We start from the raw sequence: 24874 nt of genomic DNA, 5'->3' as shown, positions 1-24874 counted from the left end.
TGTCGGACTCCTATCGGACTTCCGTATATAAACCCTACCTTACAGTCGCATAGTTCTTCAGTTCTGATATCTCGTTTACCCACTCGACTACTCAGCACTCGATCTATCTGACTTCTCTGCCAACCTCCGTCTGATCTCCGTCTGACCTTCCGACCGGACCTCCGACCTCCGACCTCCGACTTCTGTTCTCGTCTCTGTTCCTTACTCTCTGCTTGACTCTCTTATTCGTAGCTTGCTCCGGTATAAACTCCGGAGCCTCTTGTCGGACTTCCGCAAATTGAAGACATCGACGACTCTTCGGGCGTTGGTCAATAACTTCGCCAAAGTCTTCGTTCCCGCGCAGCATCGGACTTCGGACTTCGGACTTCCCTTCGGAGTTCGACTTGTGCGCATAGTCTTAACAGGTTATCAGCACAGTGTGTGCACTAGTGCCGAAGAGCAAGAGACCTTACCGTCGCATCTAGCAGTGCCGTACCGACACATCCATGGCCGGTGTACAAGGGCTGGCTCAGCGAGAGAGAATCCCCGCCGGATTCGCATTTTGCGCCAGCCAGGCATCCCGCTGCCATGTCCATCCCGGCAGATATTCCCGGGATGTACATACCGAGTAGCGCGTATTCTTGTGTGGCCTTTGAGAGCGTCTTGAGCCAGATAGTCACACCCGACACCCATTGCGGGATGATCCATATGGCGAGAGCGGGATATGACTCCTTCAGTCTCCGCGAACTGGAAACGAGGATCGTGAGTTGGCACGTCGGGCGCGGATGACACGTAGGATGGCTAGGCCATACACGACGAGGTAGGTCAGCACTGCGGTGAGCACCGTGAAGACAGCTGCCAAATTGATGTTGTGAGTCGAGACCAGCCACAAAGTTGGATGATCGGCATCGTGCACGGACGCACCGAGAGCAGACGTTTCCATCGCCAGGTATATCAATGTTCGACCGAGGGTATTCCACCATGTGTGCAGAGACCTTGCCTTGTCCCCGGCGGACGTCACGACGCTCTGAAGCACCTTGACCTGCGACTGGTCGAGGTGACCGCCGTCCATGCCGATATGTAGCTAGAGCGCAAGGTTTCAGCCGTATGTGGATGAGGGAGAGAGTTGAACAGAGCGTGAGATTCAATCAGGCTGAAATTGAGTGCCGTTGACTCGAACTTCAAATTGCATGGGCGTCCTCGGTACCGTGCGTAGCGTCTAAAGTACTACCGGTCCGATAATACCTCTCATCTTGACCACCGCATAACCGAGCTTGTCCTAGTATATCAACGAGCTCTCTCCATGTCGCACAAGCTCTCTTTCAATGGCTCGACGAGCTTTCACACGATGGTATAGTGCGACACGCAACCCATTCCGATCTTGCGTGTCTTGCAGTGGTTTAATGTCTCTGCGGTGTACGACGCCAGAACTGGAAGAACTACAGCGCTGGAAACTTCAATGTACCCACCAAAATTCGTCTAAACAGCGTCCGAGCGGCTGTCGCCTCAAGACTCAGGCCTCAGGTCCTCTCCCATCCTTTGTAACACGGTAACTCTGGGTACCGCGGCCGGCGACGCTGAGAGCGGGAAAGAGCCTACAAGTTCGGATAGTTGCACTGTGTAATAGCGTGGACATGTGGAGACTCGCATTCCGTCCACCAGGGTCCAGCACACAGACTCCGCTGCCCCGACCCCGACCCATCGTCGACGATCAGACTGCTGAGTGTGGCGCCGCGCGTCCAATGCTGTTGGTCTCATCTTGCGACTCAAGGTCCGTGAAGTGGCCAGCATCCGACATCAACCGGACGCCAGCATGCACAGTCGAATCGGATTCGTTTACCAGCTCGGAGAGGATGGCCTCGCCGGCATCGCGATGACTGCCAGCCTGAGGCCAGTTGAGCACGATGGAACCGTTCTGCACGTGTTCTTCCACGCACTTCTCGTTCATAGACTTCTCCGCGGCGCAAGCGATGATGATCATGGTCGGATACATGCCCTGCGAGTCGTGATGCCGGGTAGTACCGTCAGCAAACATTAGTATCAACTTGCTCAGATATATACTACTCAGTACTACTCACGATGAGGGGCACGAGACATCCGTTCATGACGTAGTAGAAACCGGTCGTGAATGCGGGCGCCATGGGCGGGCTGGACAGGAACGAGCACTCGTACACCACCACGAATACCTGCATTATGATCAGAGTCATCCGCACCGTGAAGATCTCAGAATGCGATCCAGAATAACATCATGATGATGATGAACGCACCAAAAGGACACAGTAGACGAAGCCGGACTTGACCAGAAGCGCAAGTGTCCGCTCCACTTGCGTGCGCGAGGACGGCAAGGAGCCCTTCAAGTATGACATAATGGCCCGGCGATGCTTCCTATCCCATCACGATGCGGACCGCGCGAGTCGCGGCCAGGGCGGCTAGAGATAAGTATCTCGGAACGCACTCCAAGCTCAAGCCGAGAGACTCACCACGCGCGATATGCAATCAAGCTTGTAGCCGTGACGTTCGTCAGGAGGGAGACGCATCCGGCCACGATGCCCAGAACGTCGCCGCTGAATGCAGTCCCGCTGCTGCTCCCGCTGAGCCACCCAGGTCCGAGTTGGTTGGTGTTCGGGGTGGGGACAAAGCCCCCGAGGGAGTGGCCGCTCAGGCTTGGGGCGGGGACGTATGTGTTGCTTGGGATGAAGTACCACCCTGTCTCAGCACTGCGATGCACACATGCGTCTCTTGTATCCAGTGCTCCAGTCACTATGTGGAATCCGTCAGTGCTGTAAGGACTGCATAAACACCTGTGGTATCCAAGCTTGTAGTACAATGGCCCACAAAGTGTCAATTCTGTTGTGCAAAACGTGGGGGATTTCTATTACAAGCTAGAGCTACAAGGAGGGGCATTGTAGTAGCCCAGCCTTGTAGTACAAGACAGTGCTTGTACTACAATTGTAGTACCCAACTAAGGAGACGTAGACACCTTGTAGTAGATTTTGTAATACAGCCTGGAAGGGCCTTGTAGAAGCTTTGTAATAGCTGTAAGACGCCGATCTAAATCGTACAGATCTGATAGACATCAATCTGGGTACCAAGATCCTGGATCTTGTAGCTCAGATTGTAGTTGAGCGTGGGTTACCCGATTCAGCTGGTACAGGCTGCAGCTGGGTCCGGCGGGTCTAGACCTTGTAGCTCAGATTGTAGTTGAGCGTGGGTTACCCGATTCAGCCTGTACAGGCTGCAGCAGGGTCCGGCGGGTCTAGACCTTGTAGCTCAGATTGTAGCTGACCGTGGGCATAGATTAGCCTCCAGTGGTTGTTATCTCAATAGATAACAGCCTAATCTCATCTTTCCCAGGCTTCCGGCGCATCAGTTTAGGGCGTCTATTGCGCAGCCACCGGCCTCCTGCCCAATATGGTAATCCTTCGCTCCTGGCAGCATACAGGGGTACTTTCCGGGGCTGTAGCTTGCTCGTTTTCCAACCGTTTCCTCTCGCGTTTTTTGCATTCTTCTCGCGCTATCAGGGCGAACAGAACGCAGCTATTGCGCTGTTGTGAGGTAAGATACTGACTCCGCTATTTGTTGTACTGCATGGCACCTGATATGGATACTGACTTGGATGTAGCGCTGCCAGTTCTCAACGCTATGCTACGCAAATAGTTATCCCAGAACCGCGTATGCAGCCACTATCCAATGAGCCTAAGCGCGTAAAATTCGGCTGCATGGGTGCAGCGCTAGCTTACATTCTCCTCCAGGCTCTCTGCTTCGCACTACCTGGGGCACAGCACTCGTAGTTCTGCACGTCTCAACGTGCGTTTAGACTCCCCAGAACCGGGCATAATATTTCTATCCAACGGTGCCTGATACGTAGAATTACGATGCCATTATGAGACGCTATTACACATCCTCCTTCAGGCTCTCTACTAAGCACTAAATCAGGTAGTTTCATAATGAGTCTTAAATATGTAGGCATATAAATTACATAGCACAATGCGCACATGCTATAGCTTTCCAACGGGCCCAATTTTATTGAATTTGGATAGAAAACGGACGAGCTATTGGCCAAATGGTGCCAGAGTGTCTCAGCCTCTGTGAGACGCAGCCACATTCCGGTGAGACGCGTCTCACGGCTGTGCACACACCGTCTCACTTGGGTTAAGACACTCTGCCTCCCCAGCTTCACCTGCACATATCTTGGCCATATCCCATCCGTTCCCCTTGTATTTACCCATGCCAGAAAGCTACAGATGACCACTATTTGATACACATATTCGTTTGTTTATCTGTTAAGTCCCTCTGTCACGATCTATGGCCCATTCTGTATTACTGATAACACTTCTGAACGTCCATATTACCTCCGATTGTCCTGTAAATTTGTAGAACTATAGGTTCATGCATTATCTACAAACTGCAACGATGTGCGTAGAAAACCGTTATGATTTGATTACAGGGTGAGCAATACAGTGTAGCCCAGTGTACCCTGGAGGGGAATGCATGATATTGCCACATACAGTGCACGAAATGCTGCGTATTAGGGCCCGTTGGATAGCCCTAACATGCCCGGTACTGGGAAGCCTACATGCATGGTGTGGTGTAAGGAAATAAGAGTGCTACACCCCAAGTAGTGTGCAGCAGAGAGCCTGGAGGAGAATGTGAGCTATCGCTGCACCCATCCAACCAAATTTTACGCGCCCAGGCTCGTTGGATAGTGGCTGCATACGCGGTTCTGGGATAGCTATTTGCATAGCATGCCTTCGAGAACTGGCGGCGCTACATCCAAGTCAGTATCCATATCAGGTGCCATGCAGTACAACAAATAGCGGAGTCAGTATCTTACCTCACAACAGCGCAATAGCTTCGTTCTGTTCGCCCTGATAGCGCGAGAAGAATGCAAAAAACGCGAGAGGAAACGGTTGGAAAACGAGCAAGCTACAGCCCCGGAAAGTACCCCTGTATGCTGCCAGGAGCGAAGGATTACCATATTGGGCAGGAGGCCGGTGGCTGCGCAATAGACGCCCTAAACTGATGCGCCGGAAGCCTGGGAAAGATGAGATTAGGCTGTTATCTATTGAGATAACAACCACTGGAGGCTAATCTATGCCCACGGTCAGCTACAATCTGAGCTACAAGGTCTAGACCCGCCGGACCCTGCTGCAGCCTGTACAGGCTGAATCGGGTAACCCACGCTCAACTACAATCTGAGCTACAAGGTCTAGACCCGCCGGACCCAGCTGCAGCCTGTACCAGCTGAATCGGGTAACCCACGCTCAACTACAATCTGAGCTACAAGATCCAGGATCTTGGTACCCAGATTGATGTCTATCAGATCTGTACGATTTAGATCGGCGTCTTACAGCTATTACAAAGCTTCTACAAGGCCCTTCCAGGCTGTATTACAAAATGTGCTACAAGGTGTCTACGTCTCCTTAGTTGGGTACTACAATTGTAGTACAAGCACTGTCTTGTACTACAAGGCTGGGCTACTACAATGGTCCTCCTTGTAGCTGTAGTTTGTAGTAGAAATCCCCCACGTTTTGCACAACAGAATTGACACTTTGTGGGCCATTGTACTACAAGCTTGGATACCACAGGTGGCATAAAGCCAATGAGGTACCTAGCGCGAGAGTGATCATCACTGCACAGACGAGCCGGACGACTCGGTGGTTCGGCCAGAGGACCAAGGCGCGCCACCACACGATCAAATCGGCAACGATGACCTGTCTCATGGGAGAAATGGTAATCGGACCATATCAGAAAATCGCGCGAAGAGAATCGGGATATATGTAGCACTCACGTTAACCGTCAGTGCCGCAGTACCCGTGCAATCCTGGAGCTGGTACACTTCCGGTCTGTTTGTAGTTCCAAGACCCAAGGGAAACGTCGCAGGCCCCTCGGAAGAACAGAGTACGGCGGTATTCGTTGTCCCCTGAGCCTGGAGACTGGACACGCAGTCGTCCAAGCGCGCTATCCGGTCCATGTTCCGAGATACTTGGTCCAGCAGTGTGGAATAGATGTTGGCGGTGGCCACGAGAGTCATGATCCAGTACGTCGTCGTAGAGAGCCAGAGCGCGGTCACCGCGATGAACATAGCTGTGTTTGCTCTCTGCTTGATACCTTTCAGACTGCGAATGATTATGGAGCGGGTGCATAAGCACGTCATGTGCATGTCATCTGATTTCTGGATTGCATGTACTTACAAGAGAACGTAGACGGCTACACCAGCGAGCACAGTGAACAGCCCTGCCAAGCATAGCGCTGATACTTTGTCAGTATGCCAGATGCTCTTGGAGGTGGCGGCGTTGACATACCGAAGAACAAGGTCAACAGTGCGCCCTCGATGATGTTCTCCTTGAGGTACAAAGCAACATAGTCATATATCAGAACAGATTGAATTTCTGTGTCGGTTACGATCACCGATATGTTCGACAGCGCAGCCTGAGTGACGGTGAATCTCGATACTGCTGAGTCGAAGTCCATGTCAGGAAAAGTGTGGGTATGGAGGAATAGAACGGGCTTCGCACCTCGGAGGCCGAGGCTGCCCTTCATGTACTGTAGGTAGCGCGTGTGCGGGTGACAGCGTCAAGTTCTGGTCCTGCGGTCAGAGAGGCGGAACGAGCCGCGGCACATAGCATTGAAGTGCCGAGCAAGTCGGCTTGTTCTGACAGTGTGAGTGCCGGCGGCTTCAGCCTGGTCCGAGATGGCGGAGGATGCTTGACGGTTGTACACGGACAGCTGAGCGACCCGCCGTACATACTACAATCTCCGTCACGGAGAACCCTATCGAGTCACCAGAAGTTTTCCGGCGCGGGCCCCATGAGCCAGCGACTCATAAGAGCGGCGAGTATCGCTTCGTATCGTATCAAACTGTCTCCCCTCGGAGGTCGGCAGTTTCGGTGGTGGCAACGTGCCAGTGGTTCGTGGCTAAGCGCGGCTAGGGCAGGAAGCGCTCACTTTGAGGTTAGCCGCGCTCTGAGTCAGCATCCATCCCAGCTGCCCTTGTCCTCTTTGTCTTCTCTAGATGCCACCATTTTATATCCACATCGAAGCTCACAAACAGAGGATGTAAGTACTTGAGTAAGTACAAGAACATGCTGGCGGTGGTACTAACCCATCAAATATCCGACCGCGGGAATCGAACCTCGAGGCTCGGGGACATACGTGCACGTGCTTGGGCCGAAGGCGAGGGCGCGCAACTTGAGGAGGAGGACGGTACTTATGTTTGAACTTGTTCTGCTCATTCGTAGACGCAACTGCGCGGCACTGCCCCAGGAGAACGCCCATGGAATGTCAAATTCGAGTCAACGACATCAGTTTCATCTCACGCTCTGTTCAACACCCTCCCCCATCGACACACGGCTGAAACCTTGCGCTCTAGCTGCATATCGACATGGACGGAGGTAACTTCGATCAGTCGCAGGTCAAGGTGCTTCAGAGTATCGTGATATCCGTCGGGCACAAGGCAAGGTCTCTGCACGAATGGTGGCACACCCTCGGTCAAACATCGATATACCTGGCGATGCAAACGTCTGCTCTTGGTGCGTTCGCGGACGTTGCCAGACTAATTGTGGTAGTTTTGACTCACAAAGTCATTTTGGCAGTTGTCAGTACCTTGCTCACCGCTGTGCTTACCTACCTCGTCGTGTACGACCCAGTCATTCTACGCGTCATCCGTGCCCGACGTGCTAATCAATGCCCATCCTGGCTTCAAGCTCACGCAGACTGAAGGAGTCGTATCCCGCTCTCGCCATATGGTTCATCCCCAAATGGGTGACAGGCGTTACCATCTGGCTCAAGGCACTCTCGAATGCCGTGCAAGACTATGCTCTACTCGGTATGTACATCCCAGGGATATCCAACGGGATGGACGCGGCAGAAGGATGCCTCGCTGGCACAATATGCGAATCCGGGGATTTTCTCTCCCTCAGCCAACCCTTGTACACCGGCCATGGATGTGTCGGTACTGCACTGAAAGATGCGATAGTGAGCTCCCTCGCACCGTCTACTCGTCGCTCGTGTGTACTGATAGCAATGTTCCTGGTAGGGCTTGATTCAAGATGCTATGCTCTGCGCCTATCTGCTTTTGCACGTTGTGCCTGATTTCGGTTCCGGGAAGCTGATGAAGGGCGTTGTCGTCGCTCCTTTCTTGTCAGTCTGCGGTGCGTAGGGTGGTTCACAACTCCACTTTTGTCGCCTTCACAAGCTGAGTTCACGGTGCTGATGCTTGCATGCAGTTTCTGTCCTCCTGCATGTGAAGGAAACCTGTCTTCCGGAGGACCTCATCCTCAACAACGGCGAACGTATGCAGCGGACGTGGCAGATGAGGATCTTCGAGCCGCGCAGGATCGACCCTGCCACCGCCAAGTTCATCTGGCTCTTACACACCGTCGCGCTCGTGCTTCTCGCGCTATGGGCTTGGTACGCATGCAGGTCGCGATCCTACTACCGTCCAATGGTTCTGACGTGTATATCATCGCATCACAGGAAACACCGGCAAAGTTACATCGATACCCTCAGGGGGTCTGCGGAGGCTGGATACGGATGGATCAAGACGCTCCTCGTCATGTACGCGATACCCCCGGCGGTCATGGCGGTGCGTCGGCTCATACCTCCTCTCACTGCATTCGATGCGCCCGCGACTTACCCGAGCGGTGCAGGTCCTGGTACACGTACAGATTCGGACATGCGACATGAACACCGTGACCTCGACTTGTCCCTTGTGGCTGCACGCTCTCTTCGGCAGCATCTACTCCTTCGTGACCCCGCTGCTGGTGCGTCCGCGCGTCCGACTCCCTCGCGCTCGTCTTCGTGCGCCGACTGACTGCACCGCTGCGCCTTGCTAGGACATCTGGCCTGGACTCGTACTCATTGTCCAGAGGCTCCGGTTGCCGGACACCATCCTCCCGGTTGCGCAAGAGAAGGAGAGTCGGGACCGTGACGTTCGGGCGGTATCGATTGCCCCGAGTCAGGAAGATTCTGGTGGTTCGTTGGGATGCTGCGGCATCCGGTAGCTCGATGGTTCTCCGAGAGGGGCAAGGAGCGTCAGAAGGTAAAATGCGATTGTGTTGCATACTAGCAACTCGCAGAAGTACTCGGGTGGGGAAGCGATTGAAGGGGAATGGGATTCCATAGTAATCTTGAACTTAGTGTGTGCGACGAAGACACCAACTCCAGGGCCGTGTCGTACCACTCGTAAGTATGTGACTCGGATACATTATTCCCGCTGCATGGACGCAAGTTGACGCTGACGCGCCCATAGATGTGTAACGGGCGGGTCACGGAGTGACCGCGTTACAGTTTCCGAGACACCAAGATCGGCCTAGTCCACCGTGAGGTTGAGGAAGGGGTAATAACACATGGATAATGGGACGGATAGTCCAACGGTTGCGCGTGGTGCAATTCCCGCGCGTTCCGTTTTCCCGTGGTTGTTACAAGATGACTGCCGTGTGTGACCGCCTCTGGGGCTGGGCCGGTTCCTGATCTCACGCAGTCACGAACTTGTTCTGATTGATGCGACTACCTTACTGGCCCCGATACAACTCACATCCTTATTATCCAGAATTCTGCCTTATCTTGCGCTCTCTCCCTCACCTCCCCACTGCGAGGCTCGCCTACTAGTACCTTGTCAGGTTCGACATGGATGGCACAGAGTCGGCGCTCACATGGGATCGCGACGGTTCAAGGCTCAAGGAGATCGACAGCATCGTAGTGTCCCTTGCGAACCACGGGAGGGCTTTATACCCGTGGTGGCATAATCTGGGTCGAACGTTGATAGAAGTGACGACGCTTACATCTGCGCTTGGTATGATTTCCTTGTGTTCACGCGCCGTACTGCAGAATCCTAACTTTTGACTCTAGGTTTCTTCACCCTGCTTACCGGCATCCTCATCTACCTCGTCGTGTACGTCCCCACGCCCTTGTTCCCGGCCCGCTTGAACCCCCAGCGCGCTGACTCGTCCCCCTTATCTAGACGGCGCAGAGTCAAAGAGCTGTACATTGCTTCCGCCATATGGATCGTCCCGCAGTGGGTGTCGGTCGCCACGGCGTGGATGACGGCGCTCTCGCAGGCCGCGCAGCAATACGCCCTGCTGGGGAGCTACATCCCAGCGATAAGCACCGGTACGTTCACGGTGGCGGTTCGCCTGGGTGGGTCGCACGTCAAGAACGGCCAGGGCGACATCTATTCGCAGATCAAGCCCGCGTACACCGGTCATGGATGCGTCGGCGCGGCGCTACACGCTGCGAAGGCAAGTCGCGATCGGATATGCGTGTCCACTGCCAACTTACTTCGACCTTTGTATGCAGTCTCTGATGTCGGAGGGAGCACTCTGCATTGTCGTCCTCTTCTTTGTCTTGCCCGAGTTTGGTCATAGGAGAGCGATGAGGGGTGTCGTCATCGCGCCATTCCTGGCAGCATGCGGTGAGTCCGAATAATCTGCCCATTACAACCTTTGCTCATACATGGAACCAGTCTCTGCCGCCCTAAACGTCACGAAATTGTGCTCTCCACGGGAAGCCGTCGTCCTCGAGAGCAGCATGGCTGTCAAGCGCATATGGGAGATCTTCGAACCGCGCGGGATGGATCCGGTGACTACGACGCTCACGCGCCTCTGCCACATTGTCTTGCTCTTCACTCTCGTTCTATGGGCTTGGTGCGTATGCGGGCCCTTATTTTGTCACAGAAGACGCGCAATTGCACTAAGGCCCTCTCATGCCGCTCTGTAGGAAGCACTGGCGCAGTCTCTACGCTATTCTGAACAGCTACGGATCTCTCCGGGCGTTCCTCGTGCTGAACGTGATACCCCTTGCAGCCATCGCGGTGGGTTTCCGATCCGTATGCAGTATTATGCATGCCTCTGACTGACTGCCGCATTTCTTAGGTAGTGCAATACTTCAAGAGCGGGAGTCCGAGAGAAAGCCCCGCATGGGCATTCGCACTCATTTCCGCTGCGGATAGCTTCATGCTGCCGCTCATGGTGCGTCCGATCCCGTGTTTCATCACAGTCCGTAAGAATGCTTCCAGCTGATTCAATTTGGTTGTAGGGAATGTGGCCCGGACTCGTGTTTATAATCTACAGGCTCAGGATGCCCGACGACATTCTCCCGATCGTGCGAGGCAAAGACGCCTCGGTAGCTGGCGGCTCGCAGCTCCTGGAAAAGTCGGATGATTTATGGAATATTTAATTGAACCTGTCAATAATTCCGTACGCGAACGAGGGCCGATGCCAATCCAACGCCCCGGGGCCTTCGTCACCTGCCATCTGCCAGTGTATTGCGAGTGAGGGAGAAGTAATAACCCGCAGGACCTGTGGACGTTACCACGAGACTGTTTTGCTGTCGATTCAAGCTCGTGTCACGAGTTGAGGTGAAGTGGCAGCTTCAGAATTGAGCGCAGACAGGGGAAGGTGACGACTGCCAACCTCCGGGCAACTCGGGCGAGGTCTCGTCATAGGCACGTGACCACAACAACAGAAAACGTTGGCATTATGATCTGGCGTCTTCGCTCTGCTCCTCGATGAGCCAGACGATCACGACGACCCCGCATCCTTCTACTTTATGCACCTCTGAGGGTATCATACGCTCTATCACGATGTCATCTATAGAACACCTACTGCGCGATCCCAGCCTGGTAGGCGATAACATTTGACAGCGTCAAGACAGCCTGCGGCCGTACAGTCCTTGTCGGAATGGCACACCGTGAGCCTCGACAACGCTTGTGGCGGTAGTACTGGCCACGCTGAGGGCGACGGTGAAGCCGAGCAGGACGAAGGTGGTGTGAAGGAAGCGCATGCCACTGCCAGGGAAGAGCATCGTACAGTGCCTCAGCAGGTGAGAGCGTCAGGACTAGTGGGACAAGCTTACATGGGTCCTTAGTAGAAAATGCGGTGGAGGCAGATGCGGAAGAGCATTCAAGACTGACTCGACCAGCTGTTATGCCAAGGCTAGGCTGGAGACGGGCGACTGAATATACTCTCCTCGAAAGGTGGACGTACACAGTACTTCCCGATCCGCATATTTTGGTAATCCGGTCCATGCCGGAAATTTCTGCATCGGTACGCCTCGTGTCCATTCCTGATACTCATACGTGAGTGTTCACTTCACGATATCCCCCTGTTCCGGTATCCTGCTCATAGTCCGGCAGCGAGAATGTACTACTGTGAACCGCTGAACCGCTATCAACCCAGGAGATCGAGTCCGTGAGTATCATACAACATTGTCCTCCCATATATAGCTGATGCCGAGAGTCCCGAGATTGTTACAGAATCTCAACCATCCTTCTGCACGACCCGCTGCAGCTCCGATTCTCGATGGATGCCGTTCCAGAGAAGGAGTCGCAGATTTCAACAAGCGATCTCCCGGGTTGCGTTCAGTTGCGGATTCTCCTCCGTGGACCTTTGTGAGTTTGACGCGGCATCAGGGTTCGTGCCTCCCCTCATCTTTCGCATAGCACGTTGACAAGAAAGCATTCCGACTCGGTGCACCCCAATCTCAGCTTGAGCCTCTTAATTTGCTGCACACACTCCGCCGCCACCTGCTTCAGAACAAGTCGCGTTCAAGCTCGGGGCAGAGGGTCTACCGGTACCTGCCAGGCTGCTTAACACCTGCCACCGTTCCGAATCGCGAAGGGAGGGCATCATCGCATGTAGGGATGCCATCTAAGGTGGGTAACCCTGTTCATAATACTATCCGTGCTTGCAAGGCTTGCGTATCGCGCGCGATGCTTTCCGCCAGTCACTGAAGAATTCCGGATATGTATGATTCCCCGAATATGTAGGTTGCGGCGCCTCAGGCCTCAGGCCTCAGGCTCCAGGCTGTCCAGCTCCGCCAAGGATTCCCTTTGTTGGGGTGCCTCTGGTGGACGGATCTGAGTCCTGACAGAACTCTCGATGCGCCGGACGGGCAATCCGGAGGAGCACCGAGCCCGAGCGCGGGCGCCGGCACGAGGCGCCGGAGGCGAGCCCGGCGGCCGAGGCGGCCACAAGTGCCCCGACGCTACTCGCGCGCATCCGCTGCACATGCACGCCGCGCCTCGAGTCCCTGCGGCATCATATTTGACCTAGCTCCATTCGCGATTTGTTGTATGTACATGGCTAACGTCGAGTTCTCCCCACAGTCTGAGACTCTGAGTCGATGATATCGAGACGGCGCCGGAGTTGCCTCCTGCTGATGTCGATAACCTGTTCAGAGAGGTTCGCAAGCCTGCGAGGTGTGTTAGCATTTACTCGTGACTTCATGCCATGACGACGGTAACTCACCCCCAAGACGCAGTGGTAGTCGACCGGAATGGTGATGCCCAGGGGGAGAGTGACGTTCGTGCCGCAAGCATCGATACAATCTTCAGCCCTAGTGCAACCGTCCTTAACCACGCACAGTGCGGACACACATAGCTGGTGAGGTCGACGAAATCTGTTGTCAGTCCTGTTCATACTCTGACTGACTGACGGTCGCACTTACACCGTCGCCCAGGGCCGTGAGGCAGAAGTCACCGCACCCCGGCCGGGCAGAGCACTCGGAGTGCGTCGTGCACGGGTCCGTGCATGATGACTGACGAGCTTCCAAGGAGCTCGGCATCCCGACGACGCTGTGGACCGCGGCCGCGACGAGGACAAGCATGAAGACGTTGGCGTTGGTACTATGCATACTGTGTTGAAAGGGTGCGGGTGGTCAGCGACATACGTGAGTGCGATGGCTAGTCTTTGAGCGTACTTGTTTGACTCGGGATATTCTGTAGCCTCTGTAGCAAGTGCTGTTGGGGCGGTTGCTGCAGAGCGTCTGACGGCCAGCCCGACTTTTATACTGCTCTAGAGCGGCTCGTGTACCTCCTTGTTATATTTGGTGCGTGAATAGATTGCTGATATTACTCTCCTTTCTCTACGCAGACAGGTTCAATGTGATTAATCCCTTCCGATTCAGGATCTGAATAGTCTCGGCTCAGGTAAGCTTTACCTCTCCACACGGCCCAAGACATATCTCAGTTTGACCTCATCTATGTCATAGGTACATCGTCGTACCAGAGAAATACTGTACATCACTGACCTCTCAGAAAACCGTCCTCGGAAGCACGCCAAGTGTCAAAGATATGTCGTCCTGCATGCGCTCACGACAGGCGAACAGACTCGGAACCACCAGCTACTCGGAAGCGACGCGCTCGACCGCGGATATTCAGCCCTTTCAGACCAATTGCGAGCGTTTTAAACGTATAACTGACTTGTGGGTCCCACGACTGGGTGTTTCTGCATGCTTTGTTCGTTGGCAACTGACACTTCCAGGGTCTCGGTGTCACTCAGGCATTGATGGCGGTCCACGAGGTCCATATGAGCGCATTTGTGGAGCGCGCTCTTCCGATGGATGACGCATTATTCTACTTGACATATGACGACGGGATTACCACCCACAGGTCATTCGAAGCTTCAAGAGTACCGGTAGGTGAACACGGTAGTCCTCTGTCTTGGGGACGCCCAGCCTGAACTTCAAGCCTCATGCACGTTGCGAATCTCTTCGTGCACACGAGGTTTACAGAGACGGTTTTGTGTCTACAGATGTCGCCGGCGTAATCAATCTGAAGATGAGGGGGTAGCCAGCTCTTCAGCTTCGGGCACAGCCCTTGAAACCCTCAGAAACGGCCATCCCCGAGAAGACCGGCCTTTGCCGCGCGAGTTCAACAGCCTTGGGCGCCTGTGCCACGAGGTTTTCTCTTCAACGCCCATCTCGATTCTTGACTACCAGCGATATCCACCCGTTACGGACCTGGGGCTGCTTCTTCAACTCGCGCACTCGTTTCGAAACGCATGCACGTCTATCTTGCTACCATGGTTAGTGTCGGTGTTGGGCTCGCGTTGACATGCGCCGGTAGTGACTAACTGTCTCTGCTCTCGTTATTGCAGGCAATCGGACGCGTGTCATCGCAGCTGTGCCCTCTCGATGAATTCTTGTTCTATGATGATAGCTCAGACCACGGAAGACTCCAGAGTCCAGGACTAGGAGACAAAAGGCTCCTCTCAGCGCGAAACGATCACCTCAACGATCGTTCATCGAAACTTAGATTTGGAGATCGAACAACAAGCTACGCACCTGGCGATATATAGTGCATAGCAATCACCGCTGTCATGAGGGTCGTCGATCACCTTGGTGAGCACTCCTTGGGCTGTGCGTGTTCGTCTTTATCTGATGCTTGGAAGAACTTGTGAGCTATCAGGGAGATCCCGAAGCTGCTCGCTGTCTGCCACCAATGCACAGGTTCGGCTTCGTGTGGTAGGTGAGTTACTTCACGAAGACTGCCGTACCTGATAACTGCTGACACGTCCGTCCGTTTACTGCTCATCGCTCAGACAGCCGTCGCATCATCTGTGTCAGTCAGAACTCAGAGCTGCACTCCGCGTGTGGCGGATCTGTCTAGACAGCCGCAAACGCATCACTTCGTGTGCTGTAGACTACTCATATAGCGCATCGCTCAGGTCGGGTACAGGCTGCATACCCCACGGCTCGTTCTCTATTATCACTCTTCATGGCCTCCTCGTGCGGATCAGGCAGTGCGGCGATGTGGATCGTCGTCAGAGATGTCCTCTCGCATGTCCAGCAGCTGGCAAATACGGTGATATCGACGATACTGTTCGGTACGTCTCCATCGGGCCTCACCTACTCATATCCTCCGATAGCGAGTCTTTGACCGAGCGGACGTCTACAGGCATCACAACCAGCCTCTTTATTGCCTCCGTATACGTGATCAGGTGCGTTATGCTCAGCTGTTCACCGTTCGTCCTTCATCCCTCAGACTCGGCTCACGCGTGCTCTATCGATCAGCAGGGAGATCGTCCACCGAAGGTCCGCTATCCTTCAGCTAACAGCAACGCTCGTCCTCTACATTTCCACCACCACCTTCACCAGCGCGGCTCTGCATGCTGCCTTCACAACGGAGAACCAAGTCCAGACAGCGGCAAGCGCCATCAGCGAGTGCGACGCGCTGGCGTACTTCAGTCCCGTCTCAGTATCGGAGGTCGGAGACAGGATGAACTGCATCCAAACGGCGACGCTCCTGATAAATGTGTGCTCTCTGTTCGCGTGTCGTGTTAGTTCCCAAGGGCAAGACTCAAGTCACGACACTCACAGATTCTCGTCGGGGATGCCGTCGTCTGGTGGAGAGTCTACATGCTCTGGCCTGCAGCGAAAGTGATCGCACGGCGTGTCATCCTAGGAGCCGCCGCGACGCTCCTAGTCGCGACGTTCGGTACGCCTACGTCTTCTTCCTTCTCACACTATCACACGGAACTGACCTGGGGCACACTTTGTTGGTAGCACTTGGCGTGGTCGACACGTGCGGCGCGTGCAACCTCAGCCTGGGGTTCGTGCAAGCCGAAGAGGGGTACGGCCTGCTCTTCTCTGGTGCGATATTCGGTGCTGCGGCTGCGAGCATGTCTCTTGCGACGAACGCGATCGCTACGTGTTTCACTGCTTACAAGGCATGGTGCGTGATATCCCTCTGTGATAGGTGACGCGGTCGGGGGCGCGGGGTGCTGACGACTGTTCGTGTATTCGCTAGGATACACCTCCGATCTCTCAAGGCCTTCGGGAGGGGTTTCACGTTGACAGAGGCGGAGCAGATCCTCGTCCTCGTTGTTGAGTCCGGGCTCATCTACACTGCCATATGGGTATGTCCCCGCTCCTGTCTTCTGCTGCTCGCCCATCAGCTAACGTGCGCAATGTCGAACAGATAGTCGTGGTGATATGGCAGGTCGGCTTGAACGACGAGAATATCTACCAAAACCAGACTCAGACTCAGGCTGGGGGTTCGAGCTTCTGGGCCGTCGCCGGCTACTTCGTGAACGGCGGTCTCGTGCCGATTATTGTGAGTCTGTGCTATGCATATATGGGAGGGGGGGAGACTTCAACGAACGCTGACGCTGGTAAATCGCGCTTCAGGCGATGTACCCGATGTGCATCATCGTGATGGTGGCCTTGAAACGGATGAAGAAGGAGAGCACGTACGTGTTCTCGACAAACATCTCGTTCAGTCCGCCCCCGCCGCCGTCGCCTCTCACGCTCTCCGCCAATTCCGGGTCTCTAACGGAGGAGATGAGTACGCCGAGGCTGGGGATGGGCGGAACGTCTACCATTGCTGAGAGTACTGACTTCGTGGTGCCGATTGGAGATGGAGTGATTCAGAGACAGGACGCCGGTGGGGGTGCAAAGGAGCTCGAGAATGTGTAGACGGAGAAGGCGATTAGCGTTCGCGCCTAGTAACGAACATTCACCACAGTATGCACGCGAGGTCAGCAACTATCTCAGTCACCCTATCAAGCGCGTCAGGTATGATGCTCACCGTGAAATTACTAGGAGAGCGCTGGTTAGACCGCATCTCGGACTCGTGCACTTATACGTAAGACGCGTCACATATCCTCCACCGGTTTCGTAGGTTTACATACAAGACTAACGGTCACGGCCACTTTCTGGCCCAGGAAAGCGTCTCCTAAGCACAACGTACACCTCGCTCCTGACGGATGGTTCACAGGGCAGCGCTAGGACCCGTGGCCTTGGCCGTGCCAGTGCATTTCTGCGAGGTGGATTAGCACTGAGGGTCCACGTGCAATGAACAGAACATAAATCTTACGCCATTGATGCAGCTATAGGTAAAGTCAAATCCAAAGTCGAAGATCGTCGCGTTGAAGTTGCAACTGCTGCACTGGGAGTCGCTCGTGCAATTCGGGACGGCGCAACTCGTGCAGGCCTGCGCATGTGAATTCGAAATTCGTGAGCATTGTGTGAGCTGTCTCGCCTGTCTCGAGATGCTGCAATGTCACTTACGCCTAGGCCCTTGCCATTAACGCTTGCTGGGATAGGGGTGCAGGTGCAGCTCGGGGATATATTGCAGTCCCCAGGCAAGGTCGGATTACACACGAATTTCCCAGTGCAGAACGCGCCGGTCTCCAAAGAGCTCGGCACTGCGACGACGCTGCCGACGGTAGCCGCCATGACCGCGAGGCCGACGATGAGGAAGTTGTTGGCGAAACGCATGCTGCGAACGAACGGCGGACGCAATCAGCAACGTAGCGAGTGCGGGTGACGATGAGGCGAGCGTACTTTGGTTTGACTGTGAGTCTCGGTTCGAGGGCAAATGCTGTTGGGGGGCACTTGCTGCAGAACTGGGGGGAATACCGCTGGCTTTTATGCCGTTCTGGAGCGACGAAATGTCCTCGTTTTGGATGGTGAGCAGCGAATATTCGGGGTTGATTTTTTGAACCGGCACAAATGTTCACTCACCTGTGTTCCCTGCAACCCGGGGCCATCGTGGAAACCTTCAATGACACCCAACCGATTGAACGCATGTTCTGCTTTCATGGGAACGAACGTTGGCGGCCTGGGCGTGATTGCTAGCCATTTTCTCCCAGGTCAGTAGTGAAGAGTCTTGTAACGGATGGTGGTTGAAGGTGAAGCGTACTTACCTCCCGGAGTTACTGCGGAATAATATTATTGCTGATCCACGAGATGGGATAAGGGTTCAACCCTAACCCCAACAGCCTCGTTTGGAGGATCTGGACGCGTCAGCGCACTACGTTCATTCCTGGACTACATCAACAACCCGCTGCAATCTCTGCAATAGTCCACGTTCAAGGATTCTTCGCTCGCCGAATCCTCGTGGAGTCTCGAGTTTTCTGGACAGAACAGAGACAGAAGCAAGTACGGACCAGGACGACCCGATGCTCTAAGCCTCGAGTTCACGTGTTCACATCCTTACCTGTCGGAAGAGATCTGGCCTATCCTCTCGCTCACTCGTTGCTACGTAAATCACAACACTCGATACCAAGTTCCAGACATCGATGACCGACCACCCTTCCACCCTTCATCGACACGTTCTCTTTGTGTGGGGTGATTAGTACGCAGTGGCTCGGACAGACACGAGGTAGCGGTCACGTCTTTCCGGAAAGTGCTCCGGGACTACCTTGAGGTGTGCGCCCTGCCGCCCATGTGGTACAAGCCTGACACGCCCCACACAATCTACGTCGGATTCGCACTGCGGCCTCAACCTGCACCGGGGTGAAATACGCTTGGATCGATCTAGCCCTGCTCGACGACGCTGCTGGCGGCCCGGGTAGTGGATATGCTGAGAGACCAAACAATGTGGATGAAGGGCATGCTGTGAGCGAAGTGCGTCATCACTGTCCCGGGCCAGAATGCCAGTGCCAGCCCATCGAGCTTGCTCACGTGGGTCATCTATAGCGAATGCGAATGGTCGTGGTGGCTGCAGAGCATTCCAGGCTCGCTCGACGTGGATTTGGCGGCTGAATATATATCCGTACGCACATATGGTACTTTCCGATCCTCGTATTGATCTTGTGCCAGGATGGCACCAGCATTGTCGAACCCGGCGTCGCCAGTACTCCCATGTTGCAACCGTGCACTTCCATCTCGGTACGCTTCCAATCTGGGCCTGATACTCACTAGGCGAGTGTTCAGCTCACGACAGCGCCCCCCGCTCGTACAGTCCCTCAGGAGCGATGTATCGTGGAACGCTGAATCCTGTCAACTGACCCAATCGCATTCGTGCGTATAATCCTCCTCCTCCTCCCGTATATAGCTGATGGAGCATCCGAAGACTTTGTCAGAGCCGCGCAGGCACCCTGCACACATTCGCACTGTCCAGGGCTTCTGCCGCGCCGCATCTCAACGATATCTCCGAAGTCTTTCGCTAATCGGACGACAGCTGAGAAATTCATCATCCGAGCTGGGTTCCATCACCCGCACTCGATTTCCTGGCGTACAGCCTAGCCTCGACCGTTCCACGCGAGTCTCACGCCGCCGCCATACGGTTATGCTCCACGGTTCCCTCCCGCTTGAGCGACTAGACTCCCCGCTACAAACACGCCGACACTCCGCCGCCTCTGTGCGACACTTGGACAGTACAGACAGCCTCAGAACTAGTGCTCCTCAAATAGAAGACAGAGATACATCGCTAGAGCACCGCCGCGGCGGGGTCACCGCCCCTCTATTCTCTATGCGGTTCCGCTAGTGTGGAACAACGTCTGCCACATGACAGTTCAGAATCGCGAAAGACGGCAAGAGGGATGGCATACAGGGTCTGCCGTAACCGGTCTCAGGTGCGTAACCTGCCTATCTATGTTACTATTCGAGCTTGCAAAGGCTGGGTATCGTGCGCGATGCTTCCAGTCAGTCACTTAGCGGATCTACAGATACGATTCAGCGAATCTATGCCAATGGCGGTGTCTCTGGAACTCTGAATGCCGTCTCCGAGCGTGTTCAGCTAGGCTCTGTGATAAACACGAGGAGACCGGTTGACGAAACCGAACCTTGGCAGTGATAGCACTCCCGAGGCGGCACGGGCGTTTCAGCGGTCATGAGTCGGCCATGCCAGAGAAGAGCAAGCCGACGCTTGAATGACTAGTGATCCGACCTGGAAGCGCCATAACAGCTTCAGCCTACTCGAACCGGGTGAGCTCTCCACAATCGTCTATATCGCGCCCAAGTTGTCTCGTGCTGAGGCTGATGACCTTGTTAGATACGGATACTAGGCTCTCGAATCTGCGAGGTGCATCAGCATCTACTCGTTCCCTCATGTGACGATGGTCACCCACACTCAAGGCGCAGGCGTAGTGAATCGGAATGGGGATGCCCTGGGGAAGAGTAATGTTCGTCCCGCAAGCATCGAAACAATCTTCAGCCCTAGTGCAGCCCTCCGGGACTACGCACAGGGGGAACACGCATAGCTGGTGAGATCAACGAACTTTGCTGCCGGCTTGTATACTCCGACTGACTGACGGGCACACTTACTCCGTCGCCCAGTGTAATGAGGCAGAAATCACCGCACCCCAGCCGGGTGGCAGAGCACTCGGAGTAGTACATCGTCCATGGGTCCATGCACGACGACTGGCGATCTTCCGAGGAGCCCAGCTAGCGGACGACGCTATGGACCGCAGTGGCGGCGACGACGACGAGGCCCTGGTCGAGGTGCGTTGCTCGTTTCCGTATCGTATTCCTTCGGGCGGGAGAGCAGAACCTGAAGCGGATGAAGAAGGGGAGCGCGTATATGTTCTCGGCGCACATTTCGTTCAGTCCGCCGCCGCCGAAGTCTCCTCTCAGGCTTTCCGCCAACTCCGGGTCTTCGACGGAGATGAATACGCCGACGCCGATCATAGACACAACGTGTATCATTGCTGAGAGTACCGACTTTGTGGTGCCGATTGGAGACGGAGTGGTTCAAGGACAGGATGTCGGACTCGGAGGAGGCGCAAATATGCTCGAGATTGGGTAGACGAGGAGAGTGTCGATGAGTGTTCGCGCAACGCATACGGGCATTCACTGTAGTATGCGCCCGAGGTCAGCAACGATCCCAGTCGCCTATCAAGCGCGTTAGGTAAGATGCTGATCGTAGGGTGACTAGGAGAGCGCTGTATAGTCCTCGAGACCACTTCTCGAATCCAAACCGCTTCTGAGACGCGTCACATACTCGATTGCATTCCTTCATGGGGTTTCCTAGTTTTACATATATGAATAACGGTCACGGTCACTTTCTGGCCAGGAAAGCGCCTCTCAAGCACACGAACATCTCGCTACTGGCAGGTGCCAATTCACACGCTGACGGTGACGCTGGCATTGGGCACGCATACCTGCCCCGACGATGGATCAGAACTGATGGATCATATACAGCGAAGAGAACCTGAAACTTACGTTGCTCACGCAGCTCCAGGTAAGGCCCACGGTGCCAAGGCCCAGGAACAACATGCTCGCGTCGCAACCGCTGCAGTCGGCATCAGCAGTGCAAGACACCACATCGCAACTGCCGCAGATCTAGGTGTGTCGTAGCTCTGTGTGAGCTGTCGTTTCTGTACCGAGAAGCACAATGTACTCACGCCCTCCGAAGCGATGCCCAGAGGGATGCAGGTGCATCCCGTCTCTGTGCAGCCTACGGTCGTATCGCACAGCGCCTCCGTGCAGATCGCCGCGCGGGCCTCCAAGGAGTTGGGCACTCCGACGACACTGCCGATGGTAGCAGCCATGACCGCGAGGCCGACGAAGACGTTGTTGTTGATGAAATGCATGCTGTGAGCGAACGGAGAAGTTAGAGACGGAGCGAGTGCGAGTGGCGACGAGTGAGCGTACTTCGTTTGACTGGCTCTGATTCTCGGTAGCGAATGCTGTTGGGGGCGCTCGCTGCAGAACTGGAACGAACGCAGCTCGCTTTTATGTTGTTCTGGGGCGGTGAGAACTCCTTCTTTCGGACGGTGAGCAGCGAATATTCGGCATTGGGTTTGTTCTGATTCACAGCACATAGCTATTCCTCGCCGCTAAGTCCAGTATGGGCGATATTGGCTTATTCAATATTGCCGTCGCTCTCTGGAGAAGTCCTCGCTGAGATACATCCGCATTTCTGTGAGTTGTATGGGTCAGTAAACCGTTGAACATACGAGTACTCACCATTTCCTTGACCTTTCTACAGTGTATACCCTGCAGTACAACCACAGCACTCGGGATGCGCCGTATCTCGTCGGACCTCCCAGCCAACCCGCGCAAACTCCGCGAGTATCAGAGATCAATGAATCACGCATATGTCGTTGATGGAATGACTGGGACGGGTTCAGAAACATGACCTACTCGGGAGTGACATCATCTCAGCCGCCACTAGTCACCTCCATCAACGCACTAACCAGCGCGCTCGAAGGTTAACTGACTTGTGGGTCCCACGGGTGGTGTGTCTGAATACCTTTTCCATCAAGTGATACTTCCGGGAGGACCTCTATCTGTCACTCATGCACTCGTGGCGGCCGGCAGCCTGTACTAGTGATCCTTCGTAGAACGCGCTCGTCCGACGTGAAGGCATCTCCGTGTAGGACCGCCCGGGACCGCTGCACACCACTGACTTCATGTGGCTACGAGGCTGTGGTAATTCGGAATTCGATCGTTCAATTGTGCTTTAATGGACTCACCTGCGTTCCCTACAACCTATAGTCGCAACCTTCAATGACATTCAATCGATGAACCACATGGTTCTGCGTCCGAGGGAGCGAACGTTCCTGGGCGTAAATTTTAGTCATTGGTTCCCGGGTGGTGAAGAGTCTTGCAACGCTCGAATGATTCGTTGTTCTGGGGTGCCCATGACAGTTCCGAGTGTCAGAGAAAGTGCCACTAGCATGGTGGTTGAAGAGTACTTACCTCGTGGAGTTAGTGCGGAATAATATTACTTAATAGTCCCCGATCACGAGTTAGCGACCCTAACCCTAACAGCCTTGTTTGAACTGTGGAGGATCCCAGAGGTTGGCCAGTAATTGTCAGCCACTCGCGACTCCGCGCACAAGTCGTATGATATTATCCTGCATTATCTTCTTACATCAGTCAATCCGCTGAAACTACATGGACCACTCACTACAATCTGTGCAATATTCCACTTTCAAGGATTGCCTCGCCCGCCGAATCCTCGCGGAGCCTGGGATTACCGAAGCGAGTACGGACCAGGACGACGCCGATGTGCTAGACGACTTCACGTCTTACCTATCGGAAGAGATCTGGCCCACCCTCCCACCCGCTCTCCGCTCCGCAACTCACGAAACTCGAGACCAAGTTCCGGACATCGATGACCTCCCCCTCGAGACCACCACCCCTCCTTCCTTCGTCGACACGCTCTCGTCGTATGGGCTTGTGCCATCTGACTCGGACGGACACGAGGTAGCGGTCGCATTTCTCCGGAAAGTCCTCCGGGACTACCTCGAGGAGGCGTGCGCCCCGCCGCCCGTGTGGTCCAAGACGCGCACGACCGAGTGCGAGATCTGCGAGCGAGAGGTTCCCCTGACGTATCACCACCTCATCCCTCGCGAGGTACACGACAAGGTTGTGAAGAAGAAGTGGCATCCCGAGGCGATGCTCAACTCCGTCGCGTGGCTATGCAGGTTCGTAGTTGAACGTGGTGTCTGTCACGGTCACTTACGTTCAGGACGGTGTTGCGAGCGATTGCTGACGTTCTGCGCGATGTCAGACCCTGTCATTCAGTGGTTCACCGAGTTGCGAGCAACGAGGTCCTCGCACGAGAGTTTTATACCGTCGAGCTGCTTCTCGGCCGCGAAGACATTCAGAAGTGGAGGAAGTACGCAGCGAAGCAGCGATGGGGCGTACGGAGAGGATGAGGGCTCCTGCGCGCGTCCGACATGACTAGAGGGCCGCCACAGGATGCCGCGGATGATATCCATTATACCCCATACCCACGCGGCATCTCACATCGCAGCATGTACTCTACGCGTACGGAGGCTTCGGGTTCACAGTACGCATCTGGACGGGGTGCGTTAACTCGGAGATTTCGAGCGTCAGACAAAGAGGATTCAGCATGCCTATGATACCGGGTTTCGAACTCAGTGAGATCGCGCATGCCAGCCTCTACAATGGTTGTGTCAGCCAAGTCAGGTTAGACGACAAAGACGGACTACTGAGTCCTGACCTTCACCCTCCAGCTGCTCCTGGGCGGTAACCTTACCGTACTCGCGATCGCGCTAGATCCCACCGTTCATGAACAATTGATAGTATACGTCACAAGTTGAAAATGATGAGGGCACCTTTATATTGCTTCGGAGCATGTACGCGCCGAGGGCGAGGTGGCATACGGTCTTAATGACATACGAAATCAGCATGGCTGTCTGCAGACCAGAACTTAGCCTGACGCTCTTCCGGCGTAGGGAACATGCAATAACATACTGCGCCAGCCCTGTAGCGAGGAGCTTCGATATCTATCAGGAAATGCGGTCTGGCCGGTCCCGACATCATCACGAACGACAAATTACAACAATACATACAACATAAGTATAGCTACAAGCAGTAATACAACGCAGACACAAGAATAACAACGCTGGGACATCCATAATGCTAGGAACGACGAGTCCGACGTCCTCTCGTCTCCACCTGTGTACTC

At 54.7% G+C, this 24874-nt stretch overlaps 12 protein-coding genes across 12 annotated transcripts; 5 read left to right on the top strand and 7 right to left on the bottom strand.

Moving 5' to 3' along the window:
* Positions 1 to 712: 712 nt before the first annotated feature.
* On the bottom strand, positions 713 to 1051 carry L226DRAFT_576776 (uncharacterized protein; the record flags this gene model as incomplete). Its single annotated transcript, XM_067685441.1, has 2 exons — positions 713 to 834; positions 904 to 1051. The coding sequence occupies 2 exons, from the start codon at positions 1049 to 1051 to the stop codon at positions 713 to 715; spliced, it is 270 nt and encodes an 89-aa protein (XP_067528574.1).
* A 639-nt stretch (positions 1052 to 1690) lies between these two features.
* Positions 1691 to 2345, bottom strand: L226DRAFT_576775 (uncharacterized protein; the record flags this gene model as incomplete). Its single annotated transcript, XM_067685440.1, has 3 exons — positions 1691 to 1975; positions 2058 to 2165; positions 2247 to 2345. 3 exons carry the CDS (start codon positions 2343 to 2345, stop codon positions 1691 to 1693), a joined length of 492 nt encoding a protein of 163 aa, XP_067528573.1.
* Positions 2346 to 5188: 2843 nt separating this feature from the next.
* On the bottom strand, positions 5189 to 6453 carry L226DRAFT_527508 (uncharacterized protein; the record flags this gene model as incomplete). The annotated part of the gene is made up of 5 exons (XM_067679123.1): positions 5189 to 5304; positions 5591 to 5693; positions 5771 to 6098; positions 6174 to 6216; positions 6285 to 6453. The coding sequence occupies 5 exons, from the start codon at positions 6451 to 6453 to the stop codon at positions 5189 to 5191; spliced, it is 759 nt and encodes a 252-aa protein (XP_067528572.1).
* An 828-nt stretch (positions 6454 to 7281) lies between these two features.
* L226DRAFT_541077 (uncharacterized protein) lies at positions 7282 to 9176 on the top strand. The gene is made up of 8 exons (XM_067682000.1): positions 7282 to 7511; positions 7575 to 7617; positions 7686 to 7956; positions 8018 to 8132; positions 8208 to 8391; positions 8458 to 8566; positions 8631 to 8744; positions 8817 to 9176. Exons 1-8 carry the CDS (start codon positions 7364 to 7366, stop codon positions 8982 to 8984), a joined length of 1152 nt encoding a protein of 383 aa, XP_067528571.1. The 5' UTR covers positions 7282 to 7363; the 3' UTR covers positions 8985 to 9176.
* A 350-nt stretch (positions 9177 to 9526) lies between these two features.
* On the top strand, positions 9527 to 11280 carry L226DRAFT_541076 (uncharacterized protein). The gene is made up of 8 exons (XM_067681999.1): positions 9527 to 9775; positions 9832 to 9874; positions 9944 to 10220; positions 10279 to 10393; positions 10445 to 10625; positions 10699 to 10792; positions 10854 to 10949; positions 11017 to 11280. The coding sequence occupies exons 1-8, from the start codon at positions 9610 to 9612 to the stop codon at positions 11155 to 11157; spliced, it is 1113 nt and encodes a 370-aa protein (XP_067528570.1). The 5' UTR covers positions 9527 to 9609; the 3' UTR covers positions 11158 to 11280.
* A 280-nt stretch (positions 11281 to 11560) lies between these two features.
* L226DRAFT_541075 (uncharacterized protein) lies at positions 11561 to 11899 on the bottom strand. The gene is made up of 2 exons (XM_067681998.1): positions 11848 to 11899; positions 11561 to 11802 (listed from the first exon to the last, which is right to left on the bottom strand). Exon 2 carries the CDS (start codon positions 11782 to 11784, stop codon positions 11626 to 11628), a length of 159 nt encoding a protein of 52 aa, XP_067528569.1. The 5' UTR covers positions 11785 to 11802; positions 11848 to 11899; the 3' UTR covers positions 11561 to 11625.
* Positions 11900 to 13906: 2007 nt separating this feature from the next.
* On the top strand, positions 13907 to 15205 carry L226DRAFT_369602 (uncharacterized protein). The gene is made up of 5 exons (XM_067674297.1): positions 13907 to 13909; positions 14035 to 14396; positions 14494 to 14786; positions 14859 to 15102; positions 15153 to 15205. The coding sequence occupies exons 2-4, from the start codon at positions 14268 to 14270 to the stop codon at positions 14953 to 14955; spliced, it is 519 nt and encodes a 172-aa protein (XP_067528568.1). The 5' UTR covers positions 13907 to 13909; positions 14035 to 14267; the 3' UTR covers positions 14956 to 15102; positions 15153 to 15205.
* L226DRAFT_369615 (uncharacterized protein) lies at positions 15206 to 17417 on the top strand. Its single transcript, XM_067674298.1, has 11 exons — positions 15206 to 15229; positions 15303 to 15587; positions 15659 to 15701; positions 15775 to 16015; positions 16081 to 16198; positions 16267 to 16435; positions 16511 to 16619; positions 16682 to 16816; positions 16891 to 16952; positions 17120 to 17239; positions 17305 to 17417. The coding sequence occupies exons 2-10, from the start codon at positions 15479 to 15481 to the stop codon at positions 17193 to 17195; spliced, it is 1062 nt and encodes a 353-aa protein (XP_067528567.1). The 5' UTR covers positions 15206 to 15229; positions 15303 to 15478; the 3' UTR covers positions 17196 to 17239; positions 17305 to 17417.
* A 355-nt stretch (positions 17418 to 17772) lies between these two features.
* L226DRAFT_617780 (uncharacterized protein) lies at positions 17773 to 18160 on the bottom strand (the record flags this gene model as incomplete). The annotated part of the gene is made up of 2 exons (XM_067687084.1): positions 18049 to 18160; positions 17773 to 17983 (listed from the first exon to the last, which is right to left on the bottom strand). A coding segment is annotated over exon 2 (210 nt), but the record flags the coding sequence as incomplete, so codon positions are not given.
* Positions 18161 to 18576: 416 nt separating this feature from the next.
* Positions 18577 to 19377, bottom strand: L226DRAFT_541071 (uncharacterized protein). The gene is made up of 3 exons (XM_067681997.1): positions 19309 to 19377; positions 19186 to 19261; positions 18577 to 19113 (listed from the first exon to the last, which is right to left on the bottom strand). The coding sequence occupies exons 1-3, from the start codon at positions 19350 to 19352 to the stop codon at positions 19024 to 19026; spliced, it is 210 nt and encodes a 69-aa protein (XP_067528565.1). The 5' UTR covers positions 19353 to 19377; the 3' UTR covers positions 18577 to 19023.
* Positions 19378 to 21551: 2174 nt separating this feature from the next.
* L226DRAFT_576769 (uncharacterized protein) lies at positions 21552 to 22022 on the bottom strand (the record flags this gene model as incomplete). Its single annotated transcript, XM_067685439.1, has 3 exons — positions 21552 to 21590; positions 21652 to 21771; positions 21834 to 22022. The coding sequence occupies 3 exons, from the start codon at positions 22020 to 22022 to the stop codon at positions 21552 to 21554; spliced, it is 348 nt and encodes a 115-aa protein (XP_067528564.1).
* Positions 22023 to 23281: 1259 nt separating this feature from the next.
* L226DRAFT_517642 (uncharacterized protein) lies at positions 23282 to 24314 on the top strand. The gene is made up of 2 exons (XM_067678519.1): positions 23282 to 23864; positions 23951 to 24314. Exons 1-2 carry the CDS (start codon positions 23332 to 23334, stop codon positions 24096 to 24098), a joined length of 681 nt encoding a protein of 226 aa, XP_067528563.1. The 5' UTR covers positions 23282 to 23331; the 3' UTR covers positions 24099 to 24314.
* Positions 24315 to 24874: the final 560 nt, after the last annotated feature.

This window comes from Lentinus tigrinus (assembly GCF_003813185.1).
Source record: "Lentinus tigrinus ALCF2SS1-7 unplaced genomic scaffold L226scaffold_78, whole genome shotgun sequence".
NCBI classification, from domain to species: domain Eukaryota; kingdom Fungi; phylum Basidiomycota; class Agaricomycetes; order Polyporales; family Polyporaceae; genus Lentinus; species Lentinus tigrinus.
Note: the sequence above shows the minus strand (reverse complement) of the source record. Positions and strands in the feature narration are given on the sequence as shown.

Excerpts from the sequence above, each read along its gene's own strand:
- L226DRAFT_541077 (XM_067682000.1), top strand. The coding sequence starts at position 7,364 with ATGGACGGAGGTAACTTCGATCAGTCGCAGGTCAAGGTGCTTCAGAGT. Across the intron at positions 7,618-7,685 it reads GTGCTTACCTACCTCGTCGT|CTCACGCAGACTGAAGGAGT; the intron begins GTACGACCCAGT and ends CCTGGCTTCAAG. Across the intron at positions 8,567-8,630 it reads TACCCCCGGCGGTCATGGCG|GTCCTGGTACACGTACAGAT; the intron begins GTGCGTCGGCTC and ends CGAGCGGTGCAG.
- L226DRAFT_541076 (XM_067681999.1), top strand. The coding sequence starts at position 9,610 with ATGGATGGCACAGAGTCGGCGCTCACATGGGATCGCGACGGTTCAAGG. Across the intron at positions 9,776-9,831 it reads GACGCTTACATCTGCGCTTG|GTTTCTTCACCCTGCTTACC; the intron begins GTATGATTTCCT and ends TTTTGACTCTAG. Across the intron at positions 10,221-10,278 it reads CGGCGCTACACGCTGCGAAG|TCTCTGATGTCGGAGGGAGC; the intron begins GCAAGTCGCGAT and ends CTTTGTATGCAG.
- L226DRAFT_541075 (XM_067681998.1), bottom strand. The coding sequence starts at position 11,784 with ATGCTCTTCCCTGGCAGTGGCATGCGCTTCCTTCACACCACCTTCGTC.
- L226DRAFT_369602 (XM_067674297.1), top strand. The coding sequence starts at position 14,268 with ATGGCGGTCCACGAGGTCCATATGAGCGCATTTGTGGAGCGCGCTCTT. Across the intron at positions 14,397-14,493 it reads TCGAAGCTTCAAGAGTACCG|AGACGGTTTTGTGTCTACAG; the intron begins GTAGGTGAACAC and ends CGAGGTTTACAG. Across the intron at positions 14,787-14,858 it reads ACGTCTATCTTGCTACCATG|GCAATCGGACGCGTGTCATC; the intron begins GTTAGTGTCGGT and ends TCGTTATTGCAG.
- L226DRAFT_369615 (XM_067674298.1), top strand. The coding sequence starts at position 15,479 with ATGGCCTCCTCGTGCGGATCAGGCAGTGCGGCGATGTGGATCGTCGTC. Across the intron at positions 16,199-16,266 it reads GCTCCTAGTCGCGACGTTCG|CACTTGGCGTGGTCGACACG; the intron begins GTACGCCTACGT and ends CTTTGTTGGTAG. Across the intron at positions 16,620-16,681 it reads TCATCTACACTGCCATATGG|ATAGTCGTGGTGATATGGCA; the intron begins GTATGTCCCCGC and ends AATGTCGAACAG.
- L226DRAFT_541071 (XM_067681997.1), bottom strand. The coding sequence starts at position 19,352 with ATGGGAGTACTGGCGACGCCGGGTTCGACAATGCTGGTGCCATC. Across the intron at positions 19,262-19,308 it reads TCGACAATGCTGGTGCCATC|GGATATATATTCAGCCGCCA; the intron begins CTGGCACAAGAT and ends ATATGTGCGTAC. Across the intron at positions 19,114-19,185 it reads ACCACGACCATTCGCATTCG|TTCGCTCACAGCATGCCCTT; the intron begins CTATAGATGACC and ends GTGATGACGCAC.
- L226DRAFT_517642 (XM_067678519.1), top strand. The coding sequence starts at position 23,332 with ATGGACCACTCACTACAATCTGTGCAATATTCCACTTTCAAGGATTGC. Across the intron at positions 23,865-23,950 it reads TCCGTCGCGTGGCTATGCAG|ACCCTGTCATTCAGTGGTTC; the intron begins GTTCGTAGTTGA and ends GCGCGATGTCAG.